At 44.5% G+C, this 25,675-nt stretch overlaps 1 protein-coding gene across 4 annotated transcripts in view; it reads right to left on the reverse strand.

Annotated features, from left to right (window-relative positions):
- NF2 (NF2, moesin-ezrin-radixin like (MERLIN) tumor suppressor) overlaps positions 1-25,675 on the reverse strand; it is a 68,275-nt gene that overhangs the window by 35,776 nt on the left and 6,824 nt on the right. For all 4 annotated transcript variants that reach the window (XM_024566613.4, XM_045200668.3, XM_024566611.3 and 1 more), the window contains exons 2-4: positions 8,872-8,997; positions 6,840-6,962; positions 3,581-3,664 (exon numbers count right to left, since the gene is read on the reverse strand). In XM_024566613.4, coding sequence (XP_024422381.1) covers positions 3,581-3,664; positions 6,840-6,962; positions 8,872-8,997 — 333 coding nt within the window. The remainder of the gene's footprint in view (positions 1-3,580; positions 3,665-6,839; positions 6,963-8,871; positions 8,998-25,675) is intronic.

Consider the following 25,675-nt stretch of genomic DNA (forward strand, 5'->3'; position numbering starts at 1 on the left):
CCAGCCAGGGCTGAGCATCTTTTTGTACGTACTGATCGTTCCTGTTTTCTCTTCTCTAAAGTGCCTACTGTTCACACCCTTTGTGCCCATTTTTCTGCTACTTTTTTCTTATACACTTAACAGTTCTTTATATTCAGGGATATTTATTCAATTCTACTTCTAGAAATCTACCTTAAGGGGAAAAAGCTTTTGCACATTTATACCAAAAATCATATAAAAGGATTTTTAGTACAGCACTGTACATAATAGGGGAAAAGTAGAAACTAAACCTACTTCTTCCTCAGAAGGGGGATGGATAAATAAGCTGGGTTTATTCATCAATGGTTACCATACAGTGGTTAGAATCAATGAGCTGAGTCTATACATAAAACACAGATACACCTTAAAATCAATGTTAAGTGGGAAAAAACCCATCATTTTGTAAAAGGATATGCAGAAAAGATATGCAGAGATAGCACCATTATATCAATTTTTACCTTCTGGATTTTTTTAAGTCAGCCTCCTCCTAACCAACTTCTCACCACCTGAGGTGTGAACCTCACAGTCTCTCCCCAGCATGACCACCACAGCCTGCTAACAGGTCTCCCTGTTTCCACATTAGTCTCTCACTCCCATATGCCCTTCACTAAGCCAGCAAAAATCTGTCTAAAATATAAACCCTTCCCTAGCTCTTTATCACCCACAGGATAAAGTTAAGACCTTTTATGATCTAGCCCCTTGCAGATATCTCCAGCCTCCTCTCTTGCCACTCTACATATACTTTACATATACCTAACCTCTTCATTGCCTTTTGGCACTCTCTCCTTAATTTGTATCCATGAATACTCACTAAGAAACAGTAAGTCTCCTCTCCCACCATTTTTTTCTCCCTCTGAACACTAGGAGCCTACAGAGGCCAGTACTGCAAGATGATAAACTGTATGCCATTCTCTCCCAAAGTCATTTTTAACAAGAACACATTCCAAACACCGAACTGTCAACATAAAACCCAACAGGTGGCCCACAACGCTGCAAGATAGTTTGCTGTTGCCACCCGACTGAACCAGAAAACCAGCCCCTACTTTTGATTCAAGCGTAACTCCAACTCCAACCAAGAAATGTGGCTCTTGTTAACTGAACCATGTGATTAATATTTGTATTTATACTTTGAGGGTAATTGTTTCTTTATGCTTCGGAATTAACTGTGTCTATATCATTCAAACAGCTAAAACACTGTAATGAATACATTTGTGGATAATTACATTCCATGTGTTAATGAGCTCAATTCGCTTTCCCCTCCATACTTCTGAAGTTCCTTTCTGTTTCCGAAAGGTTGTGGAAGAAAACACACTGAACATAATGGAAGGAACCAGTACAATTTACTGACAAGTTTGGACCAATATGACTACGTTGGTGAATCTGGGATTTAGTCAATGGCGGTGCATGCTGCCCAGGGGCCTCCCTCAAGCGCTAGACAGTGAGGCACAGGACCAAAGCTCTGAGTCAGCCAATGAGACACCAGGTTTCTTACCCTGGCTCCACTCTCTAGTTCTGTTCTGCTTCAAATCCCGTCCATCGAGGAGTGGGGTGCAAATTCCATTTTTTAAAAAAGAATTAATCTAAAGTACTGTGACTTTAGACAGATTATATTACTCCTTTCTGATCCTTAAATTACTCATTTGTAAAACAGGCATAATACTTTCAAGCCTTGGCTTACTGCAAAGGCTATATACTAAGTATTGCATGAAATACTCATTTTAAAACACTTCGTAAAACTGTAAAACATTACAGGCATGTAAGATCTTATTAATATTATAATCAAGAATCTCCTTTTAATATTAAGCAGCAGACCTGGAAACAGAGCACGTTATATAATAATCCTTATTTTCTCAAATGCAGACTAGAAATCATAGATTAGCTTTATTTGTGAGATCCTGCAAATTCACACCGGAAAAAACAGAACAGCCTCCTCCATATGAACCCCATATGCTCTCTGTGAATCACTTTCATCTCTAAATGAGTAGGGCCCAAATTAGTAGGGCTTTCCTACAGTGAAGTCTGTTTAAGCAAACATCTGCTGGTTCCCAGAAAAGTTTTTTATTTTTTTTTTCCCACAGGTGGCCTTTGAATTTGTGGCCCAAAATCCATGCAAAGAAAATGTAGCCTTTGAGCCGGAAGCCCTTCAAGGAGAGGTAGTGTCCTTGAGAGCTCGGGTCTCCTCTCAGCTGGGGAGAAAGCGTGCTAAAAAGGAACCCAATTCCGGGCCAGGAAGTGCTCGGATTTAATGAGAGCGACAATGACTGCTTCATCACTGTCAGGGCAATACTGATTGAAAGGACACATTTTTCCTGTTATTAATATTCTTAATCAAAGCCTAAAAGGAAGCATATGTTTTAGTTGAATCAAGGCCCACTTTCTGTATTTTTCAATTACTCATTTTGCTGGGCAGTGAAGTAGGGGAGGCACAAAATGTCATCCCAAAGCCATGGATTCTGTCTGCTTTTAGCATTCCCCCAAGATTACCCGAAAGACCTTGGGCACATCACTGAGGGCAGATACTTGCTTTAGTGTCTATACAGTAACCGGGTCAATGCTGCCCCCTCCTCAGGCCAGAGGATGCTCAGCAAATACTAGACCTGTCACCAAATGATCCCAAGTCATCACATGACTCTGGTACTCTGTCTGGCTAGTATGCACGGAATTTTTTTTTTCCCTTCCAAATGACAGGCTAGTTATTTCCTGACTTTGATCTGAAATTATATTAATTTTTATAACACTACAGGGAAATGGCTTTATGGACAGCTCTCTCTAAGAAGGAAAGTTATAATAAAAGGTGATCCAAAATCACAAAAGTAATCAAGGTGTCCTAATTCTGGGATTTCTCACGCTGCGGGGACAGGCAGGGAGCAGAGGGACCAAGAGAAAGTGGCATGTGACTGAAGTGGAAACCTGAGGGACCTCACGCCCCCCGGGCTGACCCTGTAATTGGTCTTATAAAAACAGGGAGGACAAAACCACAAGACCATCCGCCTCCTTTCCCGCCACTCTCACGGGGACCTCGCAGTCTCTCGCCGGGATGTGATGTCTCTGGGAACGCCTTCCTGCTAACCAGACAGCTCCGCTGGGCTCCGTGGGCCAAAGAGCCTGCAGTGCCCGGCCATAACCCAGGTGGCATGCCCATCAGGGTGGGTGAAGCGGGACACTCTCTAGGGTACGGTGAGGCCCCCACACAACAGCGCTGCTGGTCCTCAGAAGATGAATTTGGAATGAGAACCTGGGCCTTTCTGAACTAAAAGTCACGTTTGGCTCAAGCTGGAGACGCAAGTTCATTTTTCCTGGTTATGTGCACAAGGAGATTACAAAGAAAATGTATCAAGCTATATACACTTATTTGTACACACAAACACACACACGCACTCACAAGATTATACAGAAGTGAAACATCGACACTTGGTTCCCCCAGTTCACAAGTTTCACGACCTCTGGCTTGCTGGGGAAACTCCCTCTGAACTCCAGAAAATCCCAGGACACAGACAACTGGAGTGCCCCTGTGACATACACTAGTGCCTGGGAAAAATGAATGTTTCTTCTTCGAGCCTACCTTGGCCTGGACGGCATAAGAAGCCAGGAGCACAGAAGCCTCAGGGGGGCAGTAGATCTTCTCATCTAAGATCTGTTTCTTTACCTGAAAGGGCAACAAAGCAGACATGACACTGTGTGCGTGGACGTGGGCCGAGCAGGCTGCTCACAGCAGATGGCTGCAGGGGTTCTAATGCAGGCTGCCAAACCGGCCTGTTAATGATTTTCTGACAAAGGGTGCCATTTCTTTTTATCGCTGCAGACAGGTTGGGAGTTCAGCCACAGAGAACTTACTGGTAAGATGGCCATGCGTAAAAAGCCGGTATCTGCTCTGTTCACGATCAAATGCTGAAGAGGAAAAACAACCTTCCTGGTTAAAACGGAGACTAACATCTGGGCTGTGACAGAAGAGAGCTGTGAACTTGACAAGTGTCAGGAGCAGCCCTGCTGGTGATTGCAGCCCTGGGCCCCTGCTGAGCACACACAGCACGAGAGGAAATGGAGTCTACTTTTAAGTCTTAACACAAGATAAAAGTCAGCGAGGCCACTGAGTTATGACTGCGGAAAAAAACCATCACTTTCAATATGCATGCTCCAAGGAAAAAGGAAGCAATAAAGTGTGATTGATTAAACTTTTAAGTACACGTGAGGTCCAGGAAATATAATTCTTAAGCCATAATGTTGAATTAACATATTTCACTGCATTTAACTTCTTAAAATGGTGCAGTGTGTGATGTTCCAGACACAGAGGCGAGAGAGCCACACGAAATGGGCGACAGCAAAATAAACACCACAGGAAAGCCCCCTCTCTTTCCACAGATGTCAACAGTCACCAGATTCATAAAAGTAGTAAATTTTGCCTTGTTCAGCCACGAAAATGCTCCAATATTTCAGTGTGAGGGAAAAATGAAGTCAAAGTCACGTGAAGGATGGGCACCGCTTCCAAGAGCTTACAAGAAAGCCATCCCTATAACACTAGGACGTTCTGGGGCCTAGGAGGTCGTTATGTGATTCCCTTCAAAGCAGTGTGACTTCCTAATCCCTTGGTTTCTTTTCAAAGGGGAAAAATGCCACACTATAGAAAAACTGAAAGGGCTCCCCTTTAAGTGGAAATGTTGGGGGTGGGGGAGTGTGCATGGTCTGTCCCAAAAAAGTCCATTATTAATAGAAAGAGAACGGTTTACACATCATCAATGTAACCTGGCAGCCAAGGAGAGTGGACTGGAATGCTCCTGCGTGAATTATGATGATTCACTGTACTAGTCAGTGAGGGCAGTAGATGCCGTTGAGTGAGAGTGTGTACTGTGTGGCCGTCACATTCAAATGACTGAGCGAGTAGAGCAATGAACCTACATCAAATTTTGCATTAATCTTGAACATTCCTCTGCAGAAACTACAGGGATGATTCAGGAGGCAACTGGTGACTGGCAGCTTCATCACGACAACCCGCCCGCTCATGCATTACACCTCATGTAGAGTTTTTTGGTGAAACTTCAAATCACCCAGGTACTCAGCCCCGCTACAGCCCAGATTTGGAGCTCTGCGATTTCTGGCTTTTCCCAAAACTAAAATTGCCTTTGAAGGGGAAGAGATTTTAGACTGTCAAAGAAATTCAGGAAAAAAATGACGAGGCAGCTGATGGTGATTGGGAGAACTGTGTGAGGTCCCAAGGTCCCTAATTTGAAAAGGACTGAAGCATCATTGTCCTATGTACAATGTTTCTTATATCTTGTATGTTCTTCAATAAATGTCTCTATCTTTTATGTTACGTGGATGGATACTTTCTGAACAGACCTTCGTGTGCATGTGTGTGTGTACACTTGTTTTTGCAAACTTTTCTTTGGTTAAAAAAACTATCTGGGGGCCCTTGACAGTGTGGTTCAGTTGGTTGAAGCGTTGTCCCATAACCAAAAGGTTATGGGTTTGATTCCTGGTCAGGGCATATACCTAGGTTGTAGGTCCAACCCCCCCCCCCCCCTCCGCCGCCACATCCGGGTGCCTATGGGAGGCAACCAACTGAAGCTTCTCTGTCATATCGATGTTTCTCTCTCTCCCTTCACCTCTCTCTAAAAAACAATGAAAAAATGTCCTCGGGAGAGGATGAAAAAATTATTTGGGGGGGTTTTACTACATTTAACTGAATATTTCCTGAACACAGTAATCTGAGGCTCGCACTAATCACAGGAGGACCGTGTGACAGACTATGTATCTACCTGGGGGAAATCGCGTAAGTAACACCCCTGCTGCAAGCCTTTCCACCACTGCGAGTGGGCACCTGCGGGCACACGTGCAGCTCCGGCGCCGATCGCCGTGAAAACCGGGGGAGCGCTCTGATCAAGCAGTAAGGACACAAGCAAAACAGACAAGGTTTTCGTCCTCACACTAACCCACCCCTCGCTGTGCCCTCAGATGGTCGACTGGCTGTTTTTGAACCTGTAATTATGGGTCTCCTGATTTCTCCAATTTGGTTGAGTGATTGCGTGTGGGAGGCCCACTGTGCACTCCGTGAGCCTTGCCTTTAAGGGGCTTGTAATCCATGAGGGAGTCAGGGAGAAATGAGACAATTAGAGACAAACAGTAGCATAAGGCACACTGTCTGAAGTTCCCCATGCGTGGGATCAACCAGGTGTCACCGGGGTTCTGAAGTCCTACCCTAATGAGAATAGATTTTGAACTTTTGGGAGAACCATTCTTCCTAAGACTGTCTTTAGGCTCCCTTTGCAGCTCTCGAGTACTTTCAAGTTAGGGAGAAGAAAACAGGATCTATCTTCAAAGAGGTTTCAGATTAGGTGGCTACTTGTACCCATTCCTTTTTATTTTTTTAAGAAGATTTTATTTATTTTTAGAGAGAGGGAAAGGAAGGGAGAAAGACAGGGAAAGAAACATCAGTGTGAGAAAGAATCATTGGTCAGTTGCCTCTAGCATGCCCCCAACTGGGGACCTGGCCCGCCACCCAGGCATGTGCCCTGACAGGGGATCGAAACAGCGACCTTTTCGTTCACAGGCTGGCACTCCATCCACTGAGCCACACCAGCCACGGCGTACCCATCCTTTCACCATCACACCTTTACAATGTCATCTGACGCCAGTTCTCATCACTCAGATATAATTCTAAAGACTTTTTCCATTACAGAACCAAAAAGACTAACTTTCCAGAGATGGAACATTTTCACAATGTGAAGATTTTTCTGGTCAGCTCCAAGGGGTTCATCCAGGCCACCTCTGCAACCAGGGCTGAGTGAGGTGTCCCATAATTAGGGGGACAGCACAGACTAGCGTACCTGCAAGAAGAATAAATGCTGCGTGATTTCCTGAACCAGCTCCTCCTCGGCATTCTCAGGATAAAATTTGGCCAGAAAGTGGAAGGTGACTGGCTCTTCCTTTGAAACGTCATGGTCCAGCACCTGCAGAATTGCAGAGCAAAAGACAAACGAGCTGTGTTGGCACCTCTTTCTCCCGTGCCCTCATCAAAGCAACTTTTTCAGGGAGTGTATAAATATATTTTTCCCCTATAAATTCATCACATCTCCCAAAGGCTGTGTGATTCTTCAGCTTGAAGCTCTCACAAAGCCATCTATAACAAGAGGTAATACTCACTTCAAATGGCATTTCTGAACCAACTTAATTAATATCCCCAAGGGGTGAGTGGAGCTAAGATTTAGGCACAAACGTTCTCAAGGCCACAGAGATAGTTAAAAATTAGAAATTTATGACTCAAAAAGGTCTTGGGCACTACCCTTTATGGCAGGCTGACTGTTTTTAATTTTTTTTTTTTGAAGTCGTGGAATATGTCTTTATTCTTTTTTTTTTTGGCTGCCAACCCCCACCATTTAAGTCCACATTGGAATGGAGCTTAGGATGATGAACTAAATCTTTGGGACATCGGTTAAACATTAACTAAGCAACAGAAGCGAAACATGTCCATTGTGGCAACCCTTTGTTTTCAGGAACCTCTAGCGATGCCCCACAAAATACTTGAGCACAGTCCGTAAACCACACTGCCTTTAATCTTCCAGCAATTTCACCCACCCACTGAAACGCCTGAACCATCTGCTCTGCAGAATGAATTTCGTTTCAGGCCATGAGCACGCCATGTGACAGGCTCCAGGTCTCCATTCACACGTGTCATAACATGTTTCCTTCAGGCAGCGGGTGCCGTGGCTCCTGATGCCCCCAGTCTAATATCCATTCGGCCAACGCTTGGGTAGATGATTTAAAATTTACGTTGCTGAGAATCACAAAAAGACACGGAGAGTTCTGCTGTCTTTGATAGGTAACTTTCCACACCCCTGCCCACATTTTAATTGGTAGTGCCCAGGAGATTCAAAATTAACCCGATCTAGGGCAATGTTGCTAACACTGGCACAAGAGGGCACTTTGATCTTCGTGGTTGTTGGGAATTAGCACATGAAATCTACCACCAGCAGGAATTCTAACATGAAGATTCAGATTAGGGTGTAGATGAACACTTGGGTTTAAAGTCAAACTGATAAAAGACCGGAGGCTTTTCTTGGTTATCATGCCACGTAACCGGTAATAAACTCAGGTGGGCAATTGCAGGGGATTGCACTTGGGGCCAGAATTAGACACTGACTTACTCAGAGATTCAGGTGTCCTTTAAGAGTCACTGACAAAAGCATATGGCCCTGTTCTCACCCATCTTCATGGTTAGGTAGGCAGGTGAGTAGGAAAGTATGTCTTTGCACGCACATATGAACCCACAGAGGGCAGTTTCCCTAGGCAGTGCTCCTCTCTACGCCACATTAGAACTGCTGGGAGCCCGCACGTGTCCAGGCCTCAGAAGCCCCGGAAAATCATGGGCACTAGATGAACAGTCTCCTTTCTCCACAGCGACCAGGGCACTCTGTATTCCTTAGATCACGTTAATGATTAAATTGAGTTGGGCCGTGGTGTTTCTCAAAAAAGCTTTTAAAATTTCATAAAGCACACGAGCCCCAAGAACATCTTTCAAAGACATATGTTATAAACATATATATGTAATTTTTATTCATAAAGCCTGCCCAGTGGCTCAATAAATTGAGCAGCATAAAGCCAGAAGCAATCAGCCTGGTGACCGTGAGTAAAGAGGCCAGGGATTGCAACACTTTGATCTTGGTTTGTTCTGCTTGCCCAGGAGAGCCTGTGAGGAGTAGAGGGCCCCGGACGTCTCGAGGACCTGCTTTCTGCAGGACTTGTCCCTTTCTCTGCCCTCTATCCGTCATGCCCCGCGATGAGCAAATACCCCGGGCACGCGCTCGGAGCAGAACCAGAGCACACACCAGCCCCACTGGTTTCATCCAGTTCCAGCCCGACCTTCTTGTCCATTTTGAGCCAGGCCACGGTGTCCTTGATGGTGTACTGCAGTCCAAAGAACCAGGTTTCCCGAAGCCCCAGGGTCCGGCACACCAGGTCAAATAGGTCCTTCCCCTTCCACTTCATCTGCAAAACAACAAACCAAAGGGGAAAACAGGGTGAGCAAAAGTCATAGTCTGCTCACCCCAAACCTCTTCTCTGCACTCTCTGCTCTCGGGTTCCAAAGCGTGGCGATGGCTGAGGAGCGGAGAATTCCTACATCATTTTAAAGCTTCCTACGCAGAACCACGAGTGAGAAGATACCAATTAGAGTTTAATGGCTTAATCACTGCAAAGCATACACAGTACTTCCCTTGGACAGTTCCTTACAGACCTTAATATCCCCAAAGCTAATTTAGGGAAGCTGGCGAATAAGCATCCTCATTTAGGAGAGCCTAGTCTCCTGAGCTAACCCAGGGAGGTGGCTAGCTTCTAGGGACATTAATTTCCTTGAGATTTTGTCATTGATTTTTCAAAACATCATGACCCTGCCCTTTCATAAAAGGTTAGCAGTGTTGTGCATATGTGTGTACGTGTGCGTTTAAAAGCTGCTTTTCTTAGAAGGTTTTTGTTTTGCTTTGTTTTTTTAAGCAACACAGGAAAGGAAGTTGTAACCAAAGTCATAAATCATGGAGGAAAAAAAAAAAATAGAGACCAGTCAGTCCAATCATAGTTTTCTCCTATCGCGATGAATAACTAAGGCCAAAGTGGAGGCAACTTGCCCACAGTTACACAGAGCAATTTCAAACCCTCAGTATCTGAGCCAGGGGATGAATAGACTCCAATATAACTGTACTGTACTTATCCTATGGCCTCACTTTCAAAAGGACCTGAAGCAATGGATGCTAAATCCTTTCCTCAGCTATTCAATCTTGTAGCTGGAAAAGCACCTTCAGGATCTTCACAGGGGAAGAAAATGCCCATCAGTTTAGTAAATGTTGCCACCTTGTGGCTTTCAAGTTAAATCACCCACGATGTTCCCATACTACCCCTTAGCTGCTGCTCACCCCCCTAAGGGCCCCCAAGTACCAGGTAGACATTCAAATGTACACCAGGTACAGTTATGAGCATATGAGACACATCACAGTGTCAGTGGTCAGAGTAAGGATAATCGTGGGATTCAGATACAACGTCACCAGACGCCAGAAGAACAAGACCACTGGACCGCAGGCGCACCAGTCCTTCTGCCCTCACTGAAAATCTCCTCCTGGTTCCTAGCACACGGAAGATGCATAATGAAAAGGAAGTGGGGGCGGGGGGGACGTGGAATCAGGGTTTAGAGACTTGGTATAAAAGCAAAAAGGAAAAAGTAAGTTAGGCCTCTAATATCTGATTGGCTCTTGCTGAAACCTGATTCTACAGAGGATATTTCAGGCAGGTCTTCCGGTTTTAATACATGTGAATGAACAGTGCGTTCTCTACGAGGTGCTCCACGGCAGAGCCTATCCCTCTTCCACGCCTGCAGTCCACGTCAGCGAGCCCAGTAGCAGCCTAGATGGAAGGACACCAAAACCGCAGCAGACAAGTGGTTGAGCTATGTATCGGCTTTTGTCCTTCAACCGGGGCCATGTCTACCTGTCCTTCTCGCTCTGCCCCTGTCCCTCTCTGTGACTTTAGTGAGGCCCCTGGAACCCTACGAAGGTTGAAGTCTTTAGAAGTTATGTTGTGTAGAATAAATTGACTAGTTTTATTTTAAAAAGATGATCTCCTTCGCCTTTTGTGAGGCTTAATAATGCTTGTTGGCACACCCAGTTCCCAGCCTGACAGTAGGGCAAAGTGTTTTTTAATTCACGGCGGGTTTAAATTCCTACAGGCAGACTTCACAGAAGAAATGTTATTTTGGAAAACTAGAAGCTTCGGGATGCTGATTATTCTCTTGTCTCTGTTTTAAGCCAGTACATAGTACATAAATTATAAATGACTACCTTGCTACAAGATAATGGGACGCTAAAGAACAGACATTAACTTGGAGAAGTTAAACACCCAAGGGCCAAAAAGATCAAGGTAACCATTCCAAACCCTCCGTATCGCACCTCGCGGCCAGGCAGGGCTTTGGCACAAAGGGGCCGTCTGTAAATGGGACGTGCCAGGCATCTAAAGGAAAGCTACAAAAACAAGGACGAGTGAATTTCCTGACTTGGGAGTTTAAATTCTCAAACATAATATCGTATTAATGCAGTTTTCTTGTATTCCTTTCTACTTCTTTGCTTTTAGAATGCAAAACTACTCTCTGTTGAATGCAGAGGCAATGTCTTTATTCCCATGGAGCTGGCAATAAAGTGAGGAGTGGGGAAAAAATTCTCACACGGGTTCAAAATGCCCTACTTAGATTTTTTATTTTGACTCTAAGAACTGTAGAATGTCAGAGCTGGAAATAAGCCTACCGACTGGGTCTACCCACTGGAGACCCATCCTTTCTGTATAAATAAGAAAACTGAGTCACAGATCCTTTGGCAGCCTGTGAACGCAGACGCTGACCTTTTTCACGGTGATCCAGGGTGGGCAATCCCTAGATCCTCGGTCGCCTTTTTCCCTGCTCTGTGGCGTCCTCGCCACTAGAACTCCCCAGCCACCTTTTCCAGTAAGTAACCAGTATCTTAACACCCTTCTCCCACCCTAAAATAAAACCCATTCTCAGAGGAGCCTGATACCGCTCCTTTACAACTCAATGTGAGTTAATGCCTCTGCTGCCTCTCATTTACTCTTTCAGAAAGCATTCGAGCAAGGTCAGACACTGAGGATGCCAAATGGTGGAAGCATGGTCCATGCAGGAGACTCACGCAAAGACTTGGGTCAGAGAAGGCTTTAGAGAACAAGTGAGAGATAAAAGAGGGAAGGAATAAGTTTTTTAGAAAGATCATAATACCTGCAGGGACCTGCAAGTCATCTGGTAGGGCTGAAACAGACAGCCTGAACTCAGGAGGGGGCGTGGTGGAAAACGGGGCATGATGTGGGGCCAGGTGGCTGTCCGTGGAGCCTTTGAAGACTTTTGGACAGAGGAGTGATGGGATCAGATCAGCTTCTGGGATGTGCGCTGATGACAGGGTGGAGAACGAGTTGGAGGAAAGCAGCCTAGAATCAATAAGGACAGAAAGGAGGCCAACTCCTGCCTTAACAAAGGCAGTGGGAGGGAGAAAAGACAGCCTGAGGAATGGGAAGAAGGCAGTCACAGGACTGGTGCCTGAATGCCAGCGGGGACCCAAGGAGAAAGAATCAAGGACGCCTGCGTTTCTGGCTTGGGCACCAGGTGGTTCCTCTGAAGGAGAGAGAGAACCTCAGGAGAAGCAGCAAGTTTCAAGGGAAACAGATGAGCAATTAAATTTAAGACAAAGATAAGTTAAGGTGCCTGAGGAGACCAGGTAAAATGTCCTAAATACATTTGATTTAAAGCCTTAGCTAAAATAAAATGTTCAATCTTTAAGTAATTAAAAGTTTTCTTTTAGGTTAAATCCAACCATCAACACGTTGTTTACTTACCGGAGGACGGACTTTCCAACATGCCCTCCCCGAAATGCACGAGGCTTGCGTAGTCATCCTAACTCGGGTTTCTACTTGTTAACACACAAGAACCATTGGCCACAGTGGCTCCAAGTGGTTCTCAGGACGCCCTGTGAAGGGAGGGCTCGGGATGAAATGGGGCTGCCTTGGTGACAGCCAGCTTACCAGAATGTGACCGCACTCATCTTTAGGGTTTTGTCAGTGACCCACCATGCTGTGCTGATACTAGGAAGTGATCTGAGCATCTGAATGCCTCCCTGAAGGTAGGCGCCTCGGAACAGAGCAGCATCCGTCGTGGCCCATTCCCCACCGTGCCCAGCCGAGTGCGTACACAAAACACATGGCCAGCAGCGGCTGTCCCATGGAAGACTTGCCTACTTCAAAAACCCAAGGCTTGGAAACTTGAAGCAGAATGAACCTCCAGCCATCTACTCATTCAACAAATATTTGGTGAACACCCAATGTGTCCAAGCAACAGCGGAGGTACAGGGGACAAATAGGGAACAGAAGAGATCACCTCTACCCTCACAGAACAGGTCTGGGGCATGGACCAGTCAGGAACAAATAATCACCTCCTTCACCCCACGTAAAAATCCACTCCAGGTGAGGTTTTCAGCATTACCGCCCTTGTCAGTTCCCCAACAGGGACACAGAGGCTGTCGGGATGCCCAATAAGAAACCCTCTAACTTGGCATCTAGACCAGCTCTCATAGTGGGGAAGGAGGAGTGAGCGAGGAAGTGTGTTCCAGGCAGCGAGAACAGCATATGCAAAGGACTGGAGACAAAAAAAAGCTTAGATGGTCCTTGTAGGAAGGGAAAGTATTATAGTTCCGTTTGACTGGAGAATATTCATTGCTGTACTTCCAGAAGGACCTAAAGAACCATCATCTAAAAGCAATTCTTTGTAAACTATCTACTCTGCCTCTCTTGTGGGAACCAGAGAGCACAGAAAGTTATCTGAGTGACTGTTTTCTCCTGTGTCCCAAGGATGGATTACAACGAGTACCATTCTAGATACACAGGAAAGAAGTTAAATCATTACATAAGACGGATGCCTCGGGACAGGAGGGCTTAATTCTCTCCAGGAACAAGCCTAAAGAGCATGGATAGGTTATCTAACATTGACAGCACACTCAGCTCTGTCACTCTGCGACCTTGGGCAAGGTACTGCACTTTCTTATATTCCCAATGGGGATAATAAACAGAACCTGTCTTAGCAGACTGATCAAAGGATTAAGTGCATTAATACAATTTAAAATCCTAAGACAGTGCCCTACGCATAGTAAATACTCAATAAAAGGTAGTTATTATTCATTCTAACCCTGCCTCCACTCCTTATAGTCTCAAGTGGCACTGTTTAAAGCCTCCAGTCCTATTTCGCTCCACGGGTGATGGATGACAGATCAGAAAGGGCACCATCAATCCTCGTTGGACTAACCAGGCTATCACTCATTGGACAAACATTTATTGAGCACCCACTACATCCTAGTCATTGTGCTCGGCACAAGAGATAAATGATGAATTCAGGACAAGACACTGTCCCTATTCATGTCTGACAGGGAAGACAGGTAATGGATAACAGAAATGCAACCTGGTAAATGCTAACAGAACCGGGTACTTTGAGAACACAACTCAGGCCTGGGGGGCGAGGGGCTTCATTGAGGAGACGCTGCGTGAGTGGGGTCTTGAAAGCCAAGTAGTACTTGGTCTCTGGTGAAGGGGCTGAGAACAGGAGGTCACGCCAGCTGGAGGGAACAGCACGTCTGCCACTTGGGTCCAAGCTGTTGCAAAGTGAAGGAATGTTCTCTGCACTTTTCCAGTATCTGACAGGCGGCATAATTATCCTATCTGCAGTACTGAATGTTCAATGCAGCACTAAGTATGCAGCTTCAGCCCGATGCATGTGACAGCCCTCCACGGTTGATTAGACCACGTTGTTCAGTCCCTCGTGCCGAGCAGCCGTGCACCCCCTAACGATACCTGCCACATCTCTAAGAAGCCACGACCACTTTTTTTTCTTATTAAAATATTTCCTTTTCTGACACCTGATTGCACAAGGAATCTTTCGGGCTTTGCACGTATACAACCTAAAGATTATTTCGTTTGTCAGAGGGTTTGTTGTTTTTCCTGAATACGTTGCCAAAAATAGAACAGCTCCTGGTTTTGATTAAACGTTCATTTAAACCCAGGATTTGACCAGCTTTTCCCACCCGGCCACAGTGTTCAAACTGCCCCACATATACAGCTACAAGAGCTCCTTGCCTCATCTCAGCCTAGTGAAGACAAGGGAAGCTAAGAGGGAGATGCTTACTTTGCAGAGAGAAAAAGAGAGAGGGAGGGAGGGAGTAAGGTGATTTGCAGGGAGAAGAAAGGCAAGAAGGAGCACAAATCTGGACTCCACAGCAGGTGAGCTCCCACTCTGCAGCCTTTGTCCTCAAGATGCCCTTCAAGCACAGGGGCTAATGGTAGTAAGTCTGGAAGTATGATGCTTCATGCTTTGTGGCTGTGCTCTCTATTACTTTTAACAGTCTGCAGTGCTATTTCACAGATATATACTTATGCCTGTATCAAAGATAGATGTGTATGAACTTTATAAACAGGACTAAGTGCTGTCAGCTTGTTATTTTTTTTTCTAGTGGCTAAATTTATGAGCTATACCCAGAGTGAAGTGCTTGTAATTTATCAACCTAGAACGTTTTAGGTAAATAGCACTAAGCACTTACCCTCCGCAGCGGGAACGTAGCTGGAATGCGGCACTTTCCTATTGCAGGAGGCTACTGACACCAATAACCTGCAGGGCTGCTTGGGGTTCAAGCATTAACAGGGGAAGAATTATGAATAATATCCACGACAGTCATCTTACAACTGGCCAGGTTTCGACACGCAACCCTTAAGACTACCATTGGTTTTTTTGCTTTTTGCAGCTTTCACACTGCATTTCTCCCACTGCATCCTTGGGGCCATGTAGTCACTGAATCCCTTTCACTTGCTGATACAACCATGTAGGATGAGTAGGAAACCAGCCACCTAATGGGAAAAGGCCACAGCTTAAAAAAAAGGACAACTTCCTTGAAGAAAGAGAACCAAATTTGGCTGCCATGTGTGAAATGTCTAAGAATTAGGACCCAGGGAGAACTTCGGCTTTACAGAGAAGACCAAAGCTGGAAAAAGCGACCGGAGAAACAAGCCTGTTTCCCAGAGTCTGGGGGACGAGATCGTCAGCCGCACAGGGAATGCCATTTGACTGGCTGTCTGCACCACGGAAGGTGAAAGAGAACTGACAAAGCCAGCATTCGCTTATCAGGGTTTCTCCTAATTAGCTCCCAACTGCCCTAGCGTTTGCCATAAAAATTGTCAAAAGGTTAGCTCCCTTATAGATAGAGCAGCGGAAGGAACTGCACCTCCCCAGGCTCAGGACAAGAAACACGTGTTTGCCGTTATTTCGGAAATGGGAAACTGAGGAGGCCTGGGATTTCCCCTCTCAATCTTTACGCCTAACTGACTTTGGCCAGTCATGGCTGGCCCAGAAGAACTGCTTTCCTACAGAAGACTTGAGAATTTAAGATGCTAAGGTACCAGAGACAAGCCTAAATACAACTTCTATTTGTCCGTTTTGAAAAAATAGATGCCAAATACCTTGATTTACAAGATAAACACAATGGAAAGAATTACAAAAAAATGGTTTTGCTGTACAGTAAGTGAATAATGAGTTCCATTAAAATATTACTTCACCCAGACTGGTGTGGCTCAGTGAATTGGGTGTCATCCTGCAGACAGAAGGGTCGCAGGTTCAATTCCTGGTCTGGACACATGCCTGGGTTGAGGGCCTGGTCCTGGGTTGGGGGCCTGCGAGAGGCAACCAATCAATGTTTCTCTTGCACATTGATGTTTCTCTCTCTCTCTTTCTCCTTCCCTTCCCCTCTCTCTAAAAATAAATAAATAAAGTCTTTTAAAAATGTTAAAAATATATTAGTTCATCAGAGGATTATAAAGGGCAGTAATGCAGGTGTAAAAACAGCACTCCCTGACTCTGTGTGGTATCATTATACCCCAGAAACAGGTTCTTGTGTCTTCTGAGCTTAAACTACAAAACTACAGTGCTAGTTCCTATCGCAATGAAAGGATACACCACTCCTGATCAGCCATTATTTTCGACATGAGGAAAAAGGGGAACCTCCAAATAGAAACAGGATTTTAGCAAAAAAAAAAAAGAAAGAAAGAAAGAAAGAAAGAAAGAAATTCATTTCTCTGGTCTACCAACCACAACCCCTATGTCACTCAGCTAAATCTGGGCAAAAATCTCATAAACCTAAAGACTCCTCTTTGGAAAAAAAAAAAACCCCATCTCCAACCTCTTGTCCTGTCAATTTCTGTCATAATCAACCATAGCAAGTAATTTTCCTCTGCCAGTCCTCCAATCATCTCTGTTGGTACGCAAAATCCATTTAAATTATTGGTTTCAAGACCTTACACCTTGAAATTACTTCCTCCCTCCTTCAACCAATTGCCCTGACTCGTTACAACCCAGCCTGTAGCTTCCCAAGTCAGCAAAACTATCTGTTTCCACTTATCCACAATCAGACCTTTCTAAGGTCCATTCCTTTAACTCACGGTTGTCCTCCTCCCCACAAACAACACCAGATACATGAGTCAGGATGTTCGGAAAAACGAGGTGTCTCTCTTTCCCCAAGCTCCCTGTTTTTCCTACAATTCTGCATATCACCACCTTCTTGAAGGCAAGGGCTACTTTAAGTCTCCCAGAACCCAAGCACGTGCTTCACAATCTGTGGCCACTCCATAAATTCCTGTGATTGGCTGATGATGATGATAATGATGATGATAACTAGATGAGGCTTCTGAGTAGAACAGTTTTCTAAGTAATGATTGCGATGAAGCGAGAATTTATGATATTCCTTATTAAAATTTTAATGGCATAATTGGGCCTTAAGGTATGTATTTTCCCTCTTTGGTGACACATACTGATTTCTCTCTCTAAAAATACTTTGCCAAGGAAATCTAAATCTCAAGAGAACCGACAAGAAAAAATGTCCGCAGAACAAAAGAAACTAATAAAAAACAAGTCACAGAACTTTGGGAAGTCACAACATGGAGGTTTTAAACTCTGATAAGTCTGTCAAAACAAAATGAATTATAGTTTTTTAGGGGGTAAGGTCCTTACGTGCACAGCTTCTGGCATGTTTCCCAATGAAGTGGAGAGAGTGTATGGGAGCAGCAGCGAACCCAGAGAGGAGATCAGCATTCCCAACTCCCTCCCTCCACCACACACAAGCCTGTAACCTTGGGAGAGCCACACAGCTCAACTCGGGTCTCAGTGTCTTCATCTGTCAATTTCTTTTGCCCCGTGCAATGCCCACATTTTATGATGCTTTGGAAAAAAAAAAGAAGCTGAGGCACTCCAAAGTCGGCTGACAGATGACAAAGCAAAATGAAACAATATGATTACGTTGGTATAAAAGCAATACAATCCCCCAAAAGCAAAGAAGACAATTTCTGTCCTTGGAATTTAGCTCACAACACGAGAGCAATCACAGCCTTGTCAAACAGCTCTAAAACACCCAAACCTGCTGTGCTGGGAAAGTCACTTAACCTCTTTGGTTCTCAGCTTCCACAACCATCAAGTGGTCTTTCAGGATTAACACTCTGTGTCTATGAGCTTGAGATGCTTTTGTATAAACCAAGTGGTATGTTTTTCATCGCTAGAATGCTTTTCTTTTGATGCTTATTGTCCTACTCTATATCTTAAAATCATTCTCGGGATGTAAATGGCACTAAACATGTAATTTATGTGTGCACTACATTTTCCCCCTTACTCAGGTTCTGCTATTGCTGCTGTGTTCCTCCCTCCAAATAATCAGGAGTTGACTTCTTTATAATAATGAACTCTCTAATGTGACAAAAATTATATTTATAATGCTGAACTATAGAAGTTTTTAGCCCCAAGCATGCTACTGATATTCAGCAATGATCAATGATTACATTGCTTGAAATATTGAAAATAAAAATTCTGCAGAGCTACCGATAGGAAATAGTAAATTCAGTGCAGATGGACACAGAGAAGCTAAATTTCAAATATTTAATCATGATGTAAAATTATCAGATTATGAAATATATCCCATGATTAAATGTTATCTAACTAATTAATTCCTCCTGTCCTTTGCAAAAGTTGTGGTTTGTATTTAAGAGTGCATTTGTTCAAAGAAATTCCCCACATAACAGAGCTGGACCATAATCCATTCATGCAAATCAGCCCATGCAGAACCCAGACCCTAGGCCAGAAAGAAATGTTAAGCATTCTGTTTCTAGCTTGACCTTTTGATTAAGTTTCATGGTCACTAGTGATAATGACACTGACTTTAACAGCACTGGAAGGTGCAGGTATGAGTGGGTAGGACTAGCAAAAATTTCTACAGATGGACGAGAACTACTGTGGGCTGAAGACTTTTTAAACATATTCATGAGACTGATTTAATCTCAAACCAACGTGAGTAGGATACTACATAAATACACTCTTGGTGAATTTAAAACCGCAGCTCAGTTCAGACAAGTTTAGTAATGACTCTGCTCTTCCGTTTTAAGTTTTGTCTGAAAGTCAAATGATCAAAACTACTAAAACAAGGAGGCTGAAACTGGCAAGATGGACGGGAAAGCAGCAAGTAACGTAACTCACTAACAGAAAGGTCTTGTGAATTTTCCAAAGCCGGGTCTGAATTTGGCCTTGAAGCAAAAAGGGTTGAAAGAGGAAAAAGCCCAGTGCCTTTAAAACTGATGTGCTCTGACCCCCCCTAGTGGTGCCTGAGTGATTCCTCAACTGGGACAAGCACCTGGAGTGATTGAAGATTTGATTAAAGATGTTTTCCCTGAAGTCAGCACTAGCTTGGTAATCAATTTTTACTTGGTAAATATGTACTAAAACATGTGGATTTATTTTTATTGTATTTTTTCCATTACCACTTATCCCCCGTATAACCCCTCCCCCTGTGGATTCAGAATCCAAATTAGACAAAGCACAGACAGGAAAATGGAACATACCCTCCTGTAACAAACCAGAGAAGCCTCGCCGCCAGCTGGCTGAAAAGATTAGCGGCTCTGAGAAAACTCCTTTCTGAATTTTTAAGACCTCAAATGCTTTAACTTCTGAAATTAAAATTAAACAAGCAACAAAAACGTTTTTAGGTAAGGAAGCAAAACTAGCGGGAATGGTTGGAGAAGTCATCAAAAAACAAAGAAATGACACATCAGGGACAAAAGAATGGCAGAGAACTAACTATGGCCGAAATCATAAAAGAATCCCACTGTCACGGTGGACACCAAGCTAAATAAAGATGAATTATATATCGCATTTTGTAAAAGATCCTTGAACAGGAATAAGCCATAAGGTAAAGCTCATCATGGTTAGGCTAATTATAGTGTAGAAGGTCTGCAGTTACAAAGGCAAGGATAACCTGAGGAAGGTTCAAAGAAAATGAAGGAGATGATTAAAGGAAAAAATTCATGGCGCCTCTAGCAGGAGACCCTTTCTCTTTGTTCCCACACTCCCAACTTACAACATAAAAAGCTGATGTTTACCAAGTGCTTATTAGTATGGGCAGGCCCTGAGCCAAGTGCCTGTAAAGGTCTGCCTCATTCATGCCTTAAAACAATCCTTTAAGAAAAATACTATTAGCCTCCTCATTTTACAGATGTGGCAACTGAGGTTTAGAGAGCTAAGTCCAAGATCACTCAGGCAGCTGGTGGTGGTGACAGGGCTTTACCCAGGCCAACTTAGGCTTTCTATCAAGCTGCCAGCTCTTATCCCCTAAGCAATATTCTTTCTGCCATCAAGAAGATTTCTCTCACACCTATATGCTCAAATCCTGAAATGACTTCCTAAGAAGGAAATATCAGAGAGGGAGCTGTGCGATGAGTTTCTTCTGCCCAGATCACCTAAAATAAGATGTTAAAGCTGAGGGTTTTCAAATGAAGTTCTCCCTCATTTTTTCAGACGAAGAACTGAGGCCTGGGGGGGAGGGTCAGAGATGTGTCCTAGGTTACACAGAGGGGTTCTGCCTAGAAGCTGGGGGATCAAACACCAGTTCGGGGCTCTCAATGGTTTTACACAAGTGGCACCTGACTGAGTACTGGCTGGGACCAGACACAGGAACGTGTGCTGACCTCCTGAACCCAAGTCCTGCTTGCGGGGCCTCAGAGCCTGAGGGCTCTCTCTGGACCTTGGTACCCCTGAATCTTGGGCTAGCTAGGTCTTCTGCTCCTTCTTGGTCACAAAAGACCCTAATTCCTTGCTTCATCCTCCTAGTTCCCCGGTCTTCAGTATTCACTAGTTCCTTATATCTGCCTAGTCCCGGCCCCAAGTTCAGGTTTCAGTGTGATACACCTGGCCCAAAGTGGTTGTCTTCTAACAGAGTTCCTTATTTCCAACCTCTCCTACCCCCTACACACAAACACTCTAAATCATCCTGCATGCCAACCACCTTAAATCACTCTCCTAGGAAAAATCTCCAAGCTCCCATTGTTAACTGATGAATACAAGCTCCTTAATGTGGCCTGAACCTACCAATTCGCACATCTCTCCCCTCCCCCTCCCTGAACCACAGGATTCCCGTCTCCTGGGTTTGCTCAGCCACTTCCACTGATCCACCGACAGGAACATGCTTCCCCTGCACCTGTGGGCACAAACCTGCCTTCCAAGCCGGTGGTAAGGAGGCTGGAGGGAATGCTCCCCCTTCACCCCACGCATGGGGTCTCCTATTTCCCTCTTAACGGTAACACCCTCATTCGATTATGTATAGACTCCTCTGTGTTATCTTTTCTGTGGCCTCGTGCTCTGACTGGATTGTGAGCACTGTGGAAAAGTGGGACCTTCCCTCCTAATATCTTTCTGTGCGCTCCAATGCCTTAAATACTGGCTGCTCTGAAACTGAACTGCAGGGGGAGAGGGGCATGGAGAGAGAGGTGGACTTTAAAGAAGTTACATAACTAACTTTTCAAGGTACCGGAAAGGGTCTCAGAATAGAGAGGTGAGCCAATTGCTACCTATGTAGACGCACAAAACGTAAGACGACACCAGGCGGAACACAGGGAAGACCATTCTGAGCACAAAGCATGTGAAATCTGCAACTAGAAAATACTTAACTGTTACCAAATAAGTTTCATTGCGGTCAAAGGCAAGGAAGTCCAAGTACATAGTGGCAAAGGGAGCCAAATGATAAGAGGGCCTGCACTTACTTCCTTTCATGGAACAACCCTTGTACGGAACCTACCTTATGCCAGGTGCTAGTCTAAGTACTCACCAATAAAAACTTAATTTTAACCCCTGTAGCAACCCTGTGCAGGAAGAATAATTACAATCTCCATTTTACTGAGGCATGTGAGAGTTAAGGAACTTGTCGAAGCTCGAAGCTCGCTCAGATGGAGAGAGGCAGAGCCAGGGGTTGCTCCTGAGACTATCTATGGTCATGACCTCTAGGTTGTGCTGCCTTAGCAGCCCCAGTGAAGAACCTGGAGCTTAAGGGAACACCTACTCAATTTACCCGAAAGCCTCATTGAGAGGGTCAGATAAGCAACTGCTGGCCTCATTGGCCATTATTGAGTTAAAAAGTGTGCCCGTCTATTCTCCCATTACCTACCTGTCCCTGTCCTTTCTTTCAGAATAGACAATGGCTCCACGGAGGCTTTAAGCAGCCAGCCCATTTGCCCTGCCTAAGCCTCCACTTCCTCTTCTGAAAATGAAGCCAATGCCAGCACGCACAGCCTAACTAGGTCTTGACCACTGCTAAGTCATGTTCGCTGCCTGGCCCATGTCGGTACTCAGTAAGTATCTGTTGAATGAATAAATAAATGAGTCTCTGTTATATCAAATGAGCCTTTAAAGCATTTAGCATGATGCCTGGCACATAGTAACCGCTGTTTCCTAGCCCTGCCTCCTACAAAAGCGCAGACTTGGGGTTCAATGGATGGCAGCACTAGTCAGTATACGCCCTGCTTCCTTCTTCAGTCTTCACCAGCTCAGCACGACTACGTTCATCATTCACCCTTGACTGTTCGTGTCCTGGAGCTGTGGCACCCATGCTGTACACGGGGCACTGATTAAACCCCATGGGAGAGCCCAACGATGAGGCAGAAGAGTCTTCTGAAACAGGGAGAAAAGTTTCCCAGTGCTCTCATGCACAGCACTGTGACTACCAAGCAATGAAACCGCCGCCACTGCCCCCCTGGCGTTTACATCCCAGAAGGAAATCATTTGTCTAAATCTTGGAATGTCTAAAATTTAACATCTTACTGAAAACACCAGTTGTTCTTTCTGTTTTCTCCTTTCGAAAGTTCCTTCTGTCACGGACAACTCTTTGTCCACTAGTACGTTGGAATGATCTGTCATGTTGGTATTTAAATCGATCATAATCCCTCTTGGGTATGTGGAAACATTTGGGATATCAACCAACAGGCAGAGGAGGCTTTATTTTTAATATAAGATGGTAACAGAATCTCTCACAACTCAATTTTGAGACATTTTTCATACTTGACTCTTCTTCCTGGTAGATTGAATTATTAGGGTAAAATTCCGGCCTAGATAAGAAATAATATAACCGTTTCGCCTCCTGGCAAATTACATTCAGCACCCACTTTCTCAAAATGACAAATATCGAAGCTTTCAAGTGGAAAAATCCTCCAAAGCACTGAGCCAATTGTGCAATGCAGCAGGTATTGCAAAGAAGAGATTTTCCCCCTATCTCTGCAGCAAAAAGTCTGAACTTATTAATAAAAGATAACATGATCCACATGTTAACTACCACCGGTTCTGAAATTGAGTCCTTGTTAGAAAGCCACCTACATGTGACCTCAGTAAAGCCAAGAATTCCTCAAGTACCATCTCTCTTTTTTTCAAACACACAGGCCATCCCCTGCGTTAGCACTTTGCTCAGCTAATGTATAACAATAATAGGGCGGGAGAGTAAGGCTGATCGATTCTCTGAAGTGGAATTCTCTTGGTCTGCATAGATCAAACTACTGTTACTTTCAACAGAATGTCTGAACACCATTTTTTAAAAGTATTTTCACTGGAAATCTGAGGTTCAATGAGATGCAACAGCTTGACAAATCACAACGTGGCAGCCAACACGGTGACCTAAGTCTCCTACTTTAGGCCAAGTATAGTCCCTTTCTTTCTGCCCAGCACCATGCATTCCACGAATCCTTATAACAACTTCACGGGGTCAGAAATATTACTTCCATTTTACTAATGTGGAAGCTGAGGTCCAGATAGCTTAAGTGTCTTATCCAAGCTTTAAGCAGTGTAGCTGAAATTCAGTGAAGCCCAGGTCTGTCTTATTTCAAAGCCTATGCACTTTCTCCTAGCTGCTTTGCTACTCAGCGTGACCCCTGCGCCAGCGACATTGGCATCCCTTGAGAGTTGGTTACAAATGCAGAATTCTCAGTCCCACCAATGAACTACAGAATCAGAATCCCCATTTTACCAAAATCCTCAGGTCACTTATGAGTATATTAAGTTTGACAGACTGTATACTTTCCTTCCGCCTCTCTGAATAGCCCTTCCTGTAGATGCCAAGGTGGTGGTGGTGGGAGGAGGGACAGGAGAGCGGAGGGTGTTTTCCCCCCAGGGACAATTGGCAATGTCTGAAGACAGTTATGGCTGTCACGCTGGAGCTGGGGGAAGGGTGCTACTGGCATCTAGTGAGTAGAGGACAGATGCTGCTGGACACCCTACAATGCACAGGACAGTCCCCCACCAACAAGCATTATCCAGCCAAATGTCAATAGTGCCAAGGTTTAGAAACTCTGCCATTGCCGATAATATTGTCTATCCTCTTCGGGTTTGGGGTCTAGTTAAAGAAGAAAATTACTAAGAGATTTTCATGGCAAAATTATGGCTAAAGAAAGGTCATACAAAAATCCCATTCCGTATGCATCAGTCTCTCACAATCTCTCACACTTATCAAACAGTAACTTAGACCAGGGATCAGCAAACTTCGGCCCACAACTAAATCCAACCCTCTGGCTGGTCTTGTGCAGTTTGAGAGGTAAGAATGAGCTTTACATTATTATTTTTTTTAAATCCTCACCCAAGGATATGTTTATTGCTTCTTTAGAGACAGAGAAAGGGAGAGAGAAAGGGTAGGTGGGGAGAGAGAGAGAAACATTGATCAGTTGCTTCCCACACTCGCCCTGACCAGGGATCAGACCCGAAACCTAGGTAAGTGCCCAGACAGGGGATTAAACCTGCAAACTTTCTGTATATGGATGACACTCCATCCAACTGAGCCAGGTGGCCAGGGCAAATTTTACTTCTTTTTTTTTTTTTTTAAGATTTTATTTATTTATCCCTAGACAGAGGGGAAGGGAGGGAGAAAGAGAGGGAGAGAAACATCAATGTGTGGTTGCCTCTCACACGCCCCCCACTGGGGACCTGGCCCGCAACCCAGGCATGTGCGCTGACTGGGAATCAAACCTGCAACCCTCTGGTGCTCAGGCCAGCGCTCAATTCACTGAGCCACACCAGCCAGGGTCAATTTTACATTTTTAAATAACTGTTAAAAATTTTAACATTCCATCACTTGTGAAAATCACATAAAATTCAAATTCTAATGTCTACAGATAAAGTTTTATGGAATAAAATCATGTCTATTATTTTTAATTTTTAAAAGATTTTATTTATTTGTTTTTAGAGAGGGGGGAAGGGAAGGAGAAAGAGAAGGAGGGAAACATCAATGTGTCGTTGCCTTACGTGCACCCCGTATTGAGGACCCGTGCAACGCAGGCATGTGCCGTGACCTGGGAATCGAACCCGTGATTCTTTGGTTTGCAGCCCAGGCGCAACCCACTGAGCTACATCAGCCAAAGAGAGTACTTAAGACGGAGTACTAACATGGGGATGGTGAGCCCTAAAACTGAGTGGGGAGGTCATTGGGAAAGTCAGACTCATTTACATCCACGCCCACAGGAGGTTTGGACTTCCGTGCTTGCCGTACAAGTCCATCCCGAACTTGCCCTTTTCGGAGGATCCTCCCTACAGGGACCTGACCCGTCCGCCGTTCGGTACCAGCTGTCACACCACGTTAAGTAGCCAATGTAAGTTTCTTTTGTTCCAGATTGTGCTTTTTACCTTTATAAACTCTGGTTTTCAATGTACAAGTTTCTCTGTGGCATGTTTTCACTTCTCTTGAGTAGAGACCTATGAGTGGAATTTCTGGGTCATATGGTAACCCTGTTTACCTGTTTGAGGAGCCACCAGACA

This window comes from Desmodus rotundus, chromosome 7 (genome assembly GCF_022682495.2).
Source record: "Desmodus rotundus isolate HL8 chromosome 7, HLdesRot8A.1, whole genome shotgun sequence".
NCBI classification, from domain to species: Eukaryota; Metazoa; Chordata; class Mammalia; order Chiroptera; family Phyllostomidae; genus Desmodus; species Desmodus rotundus.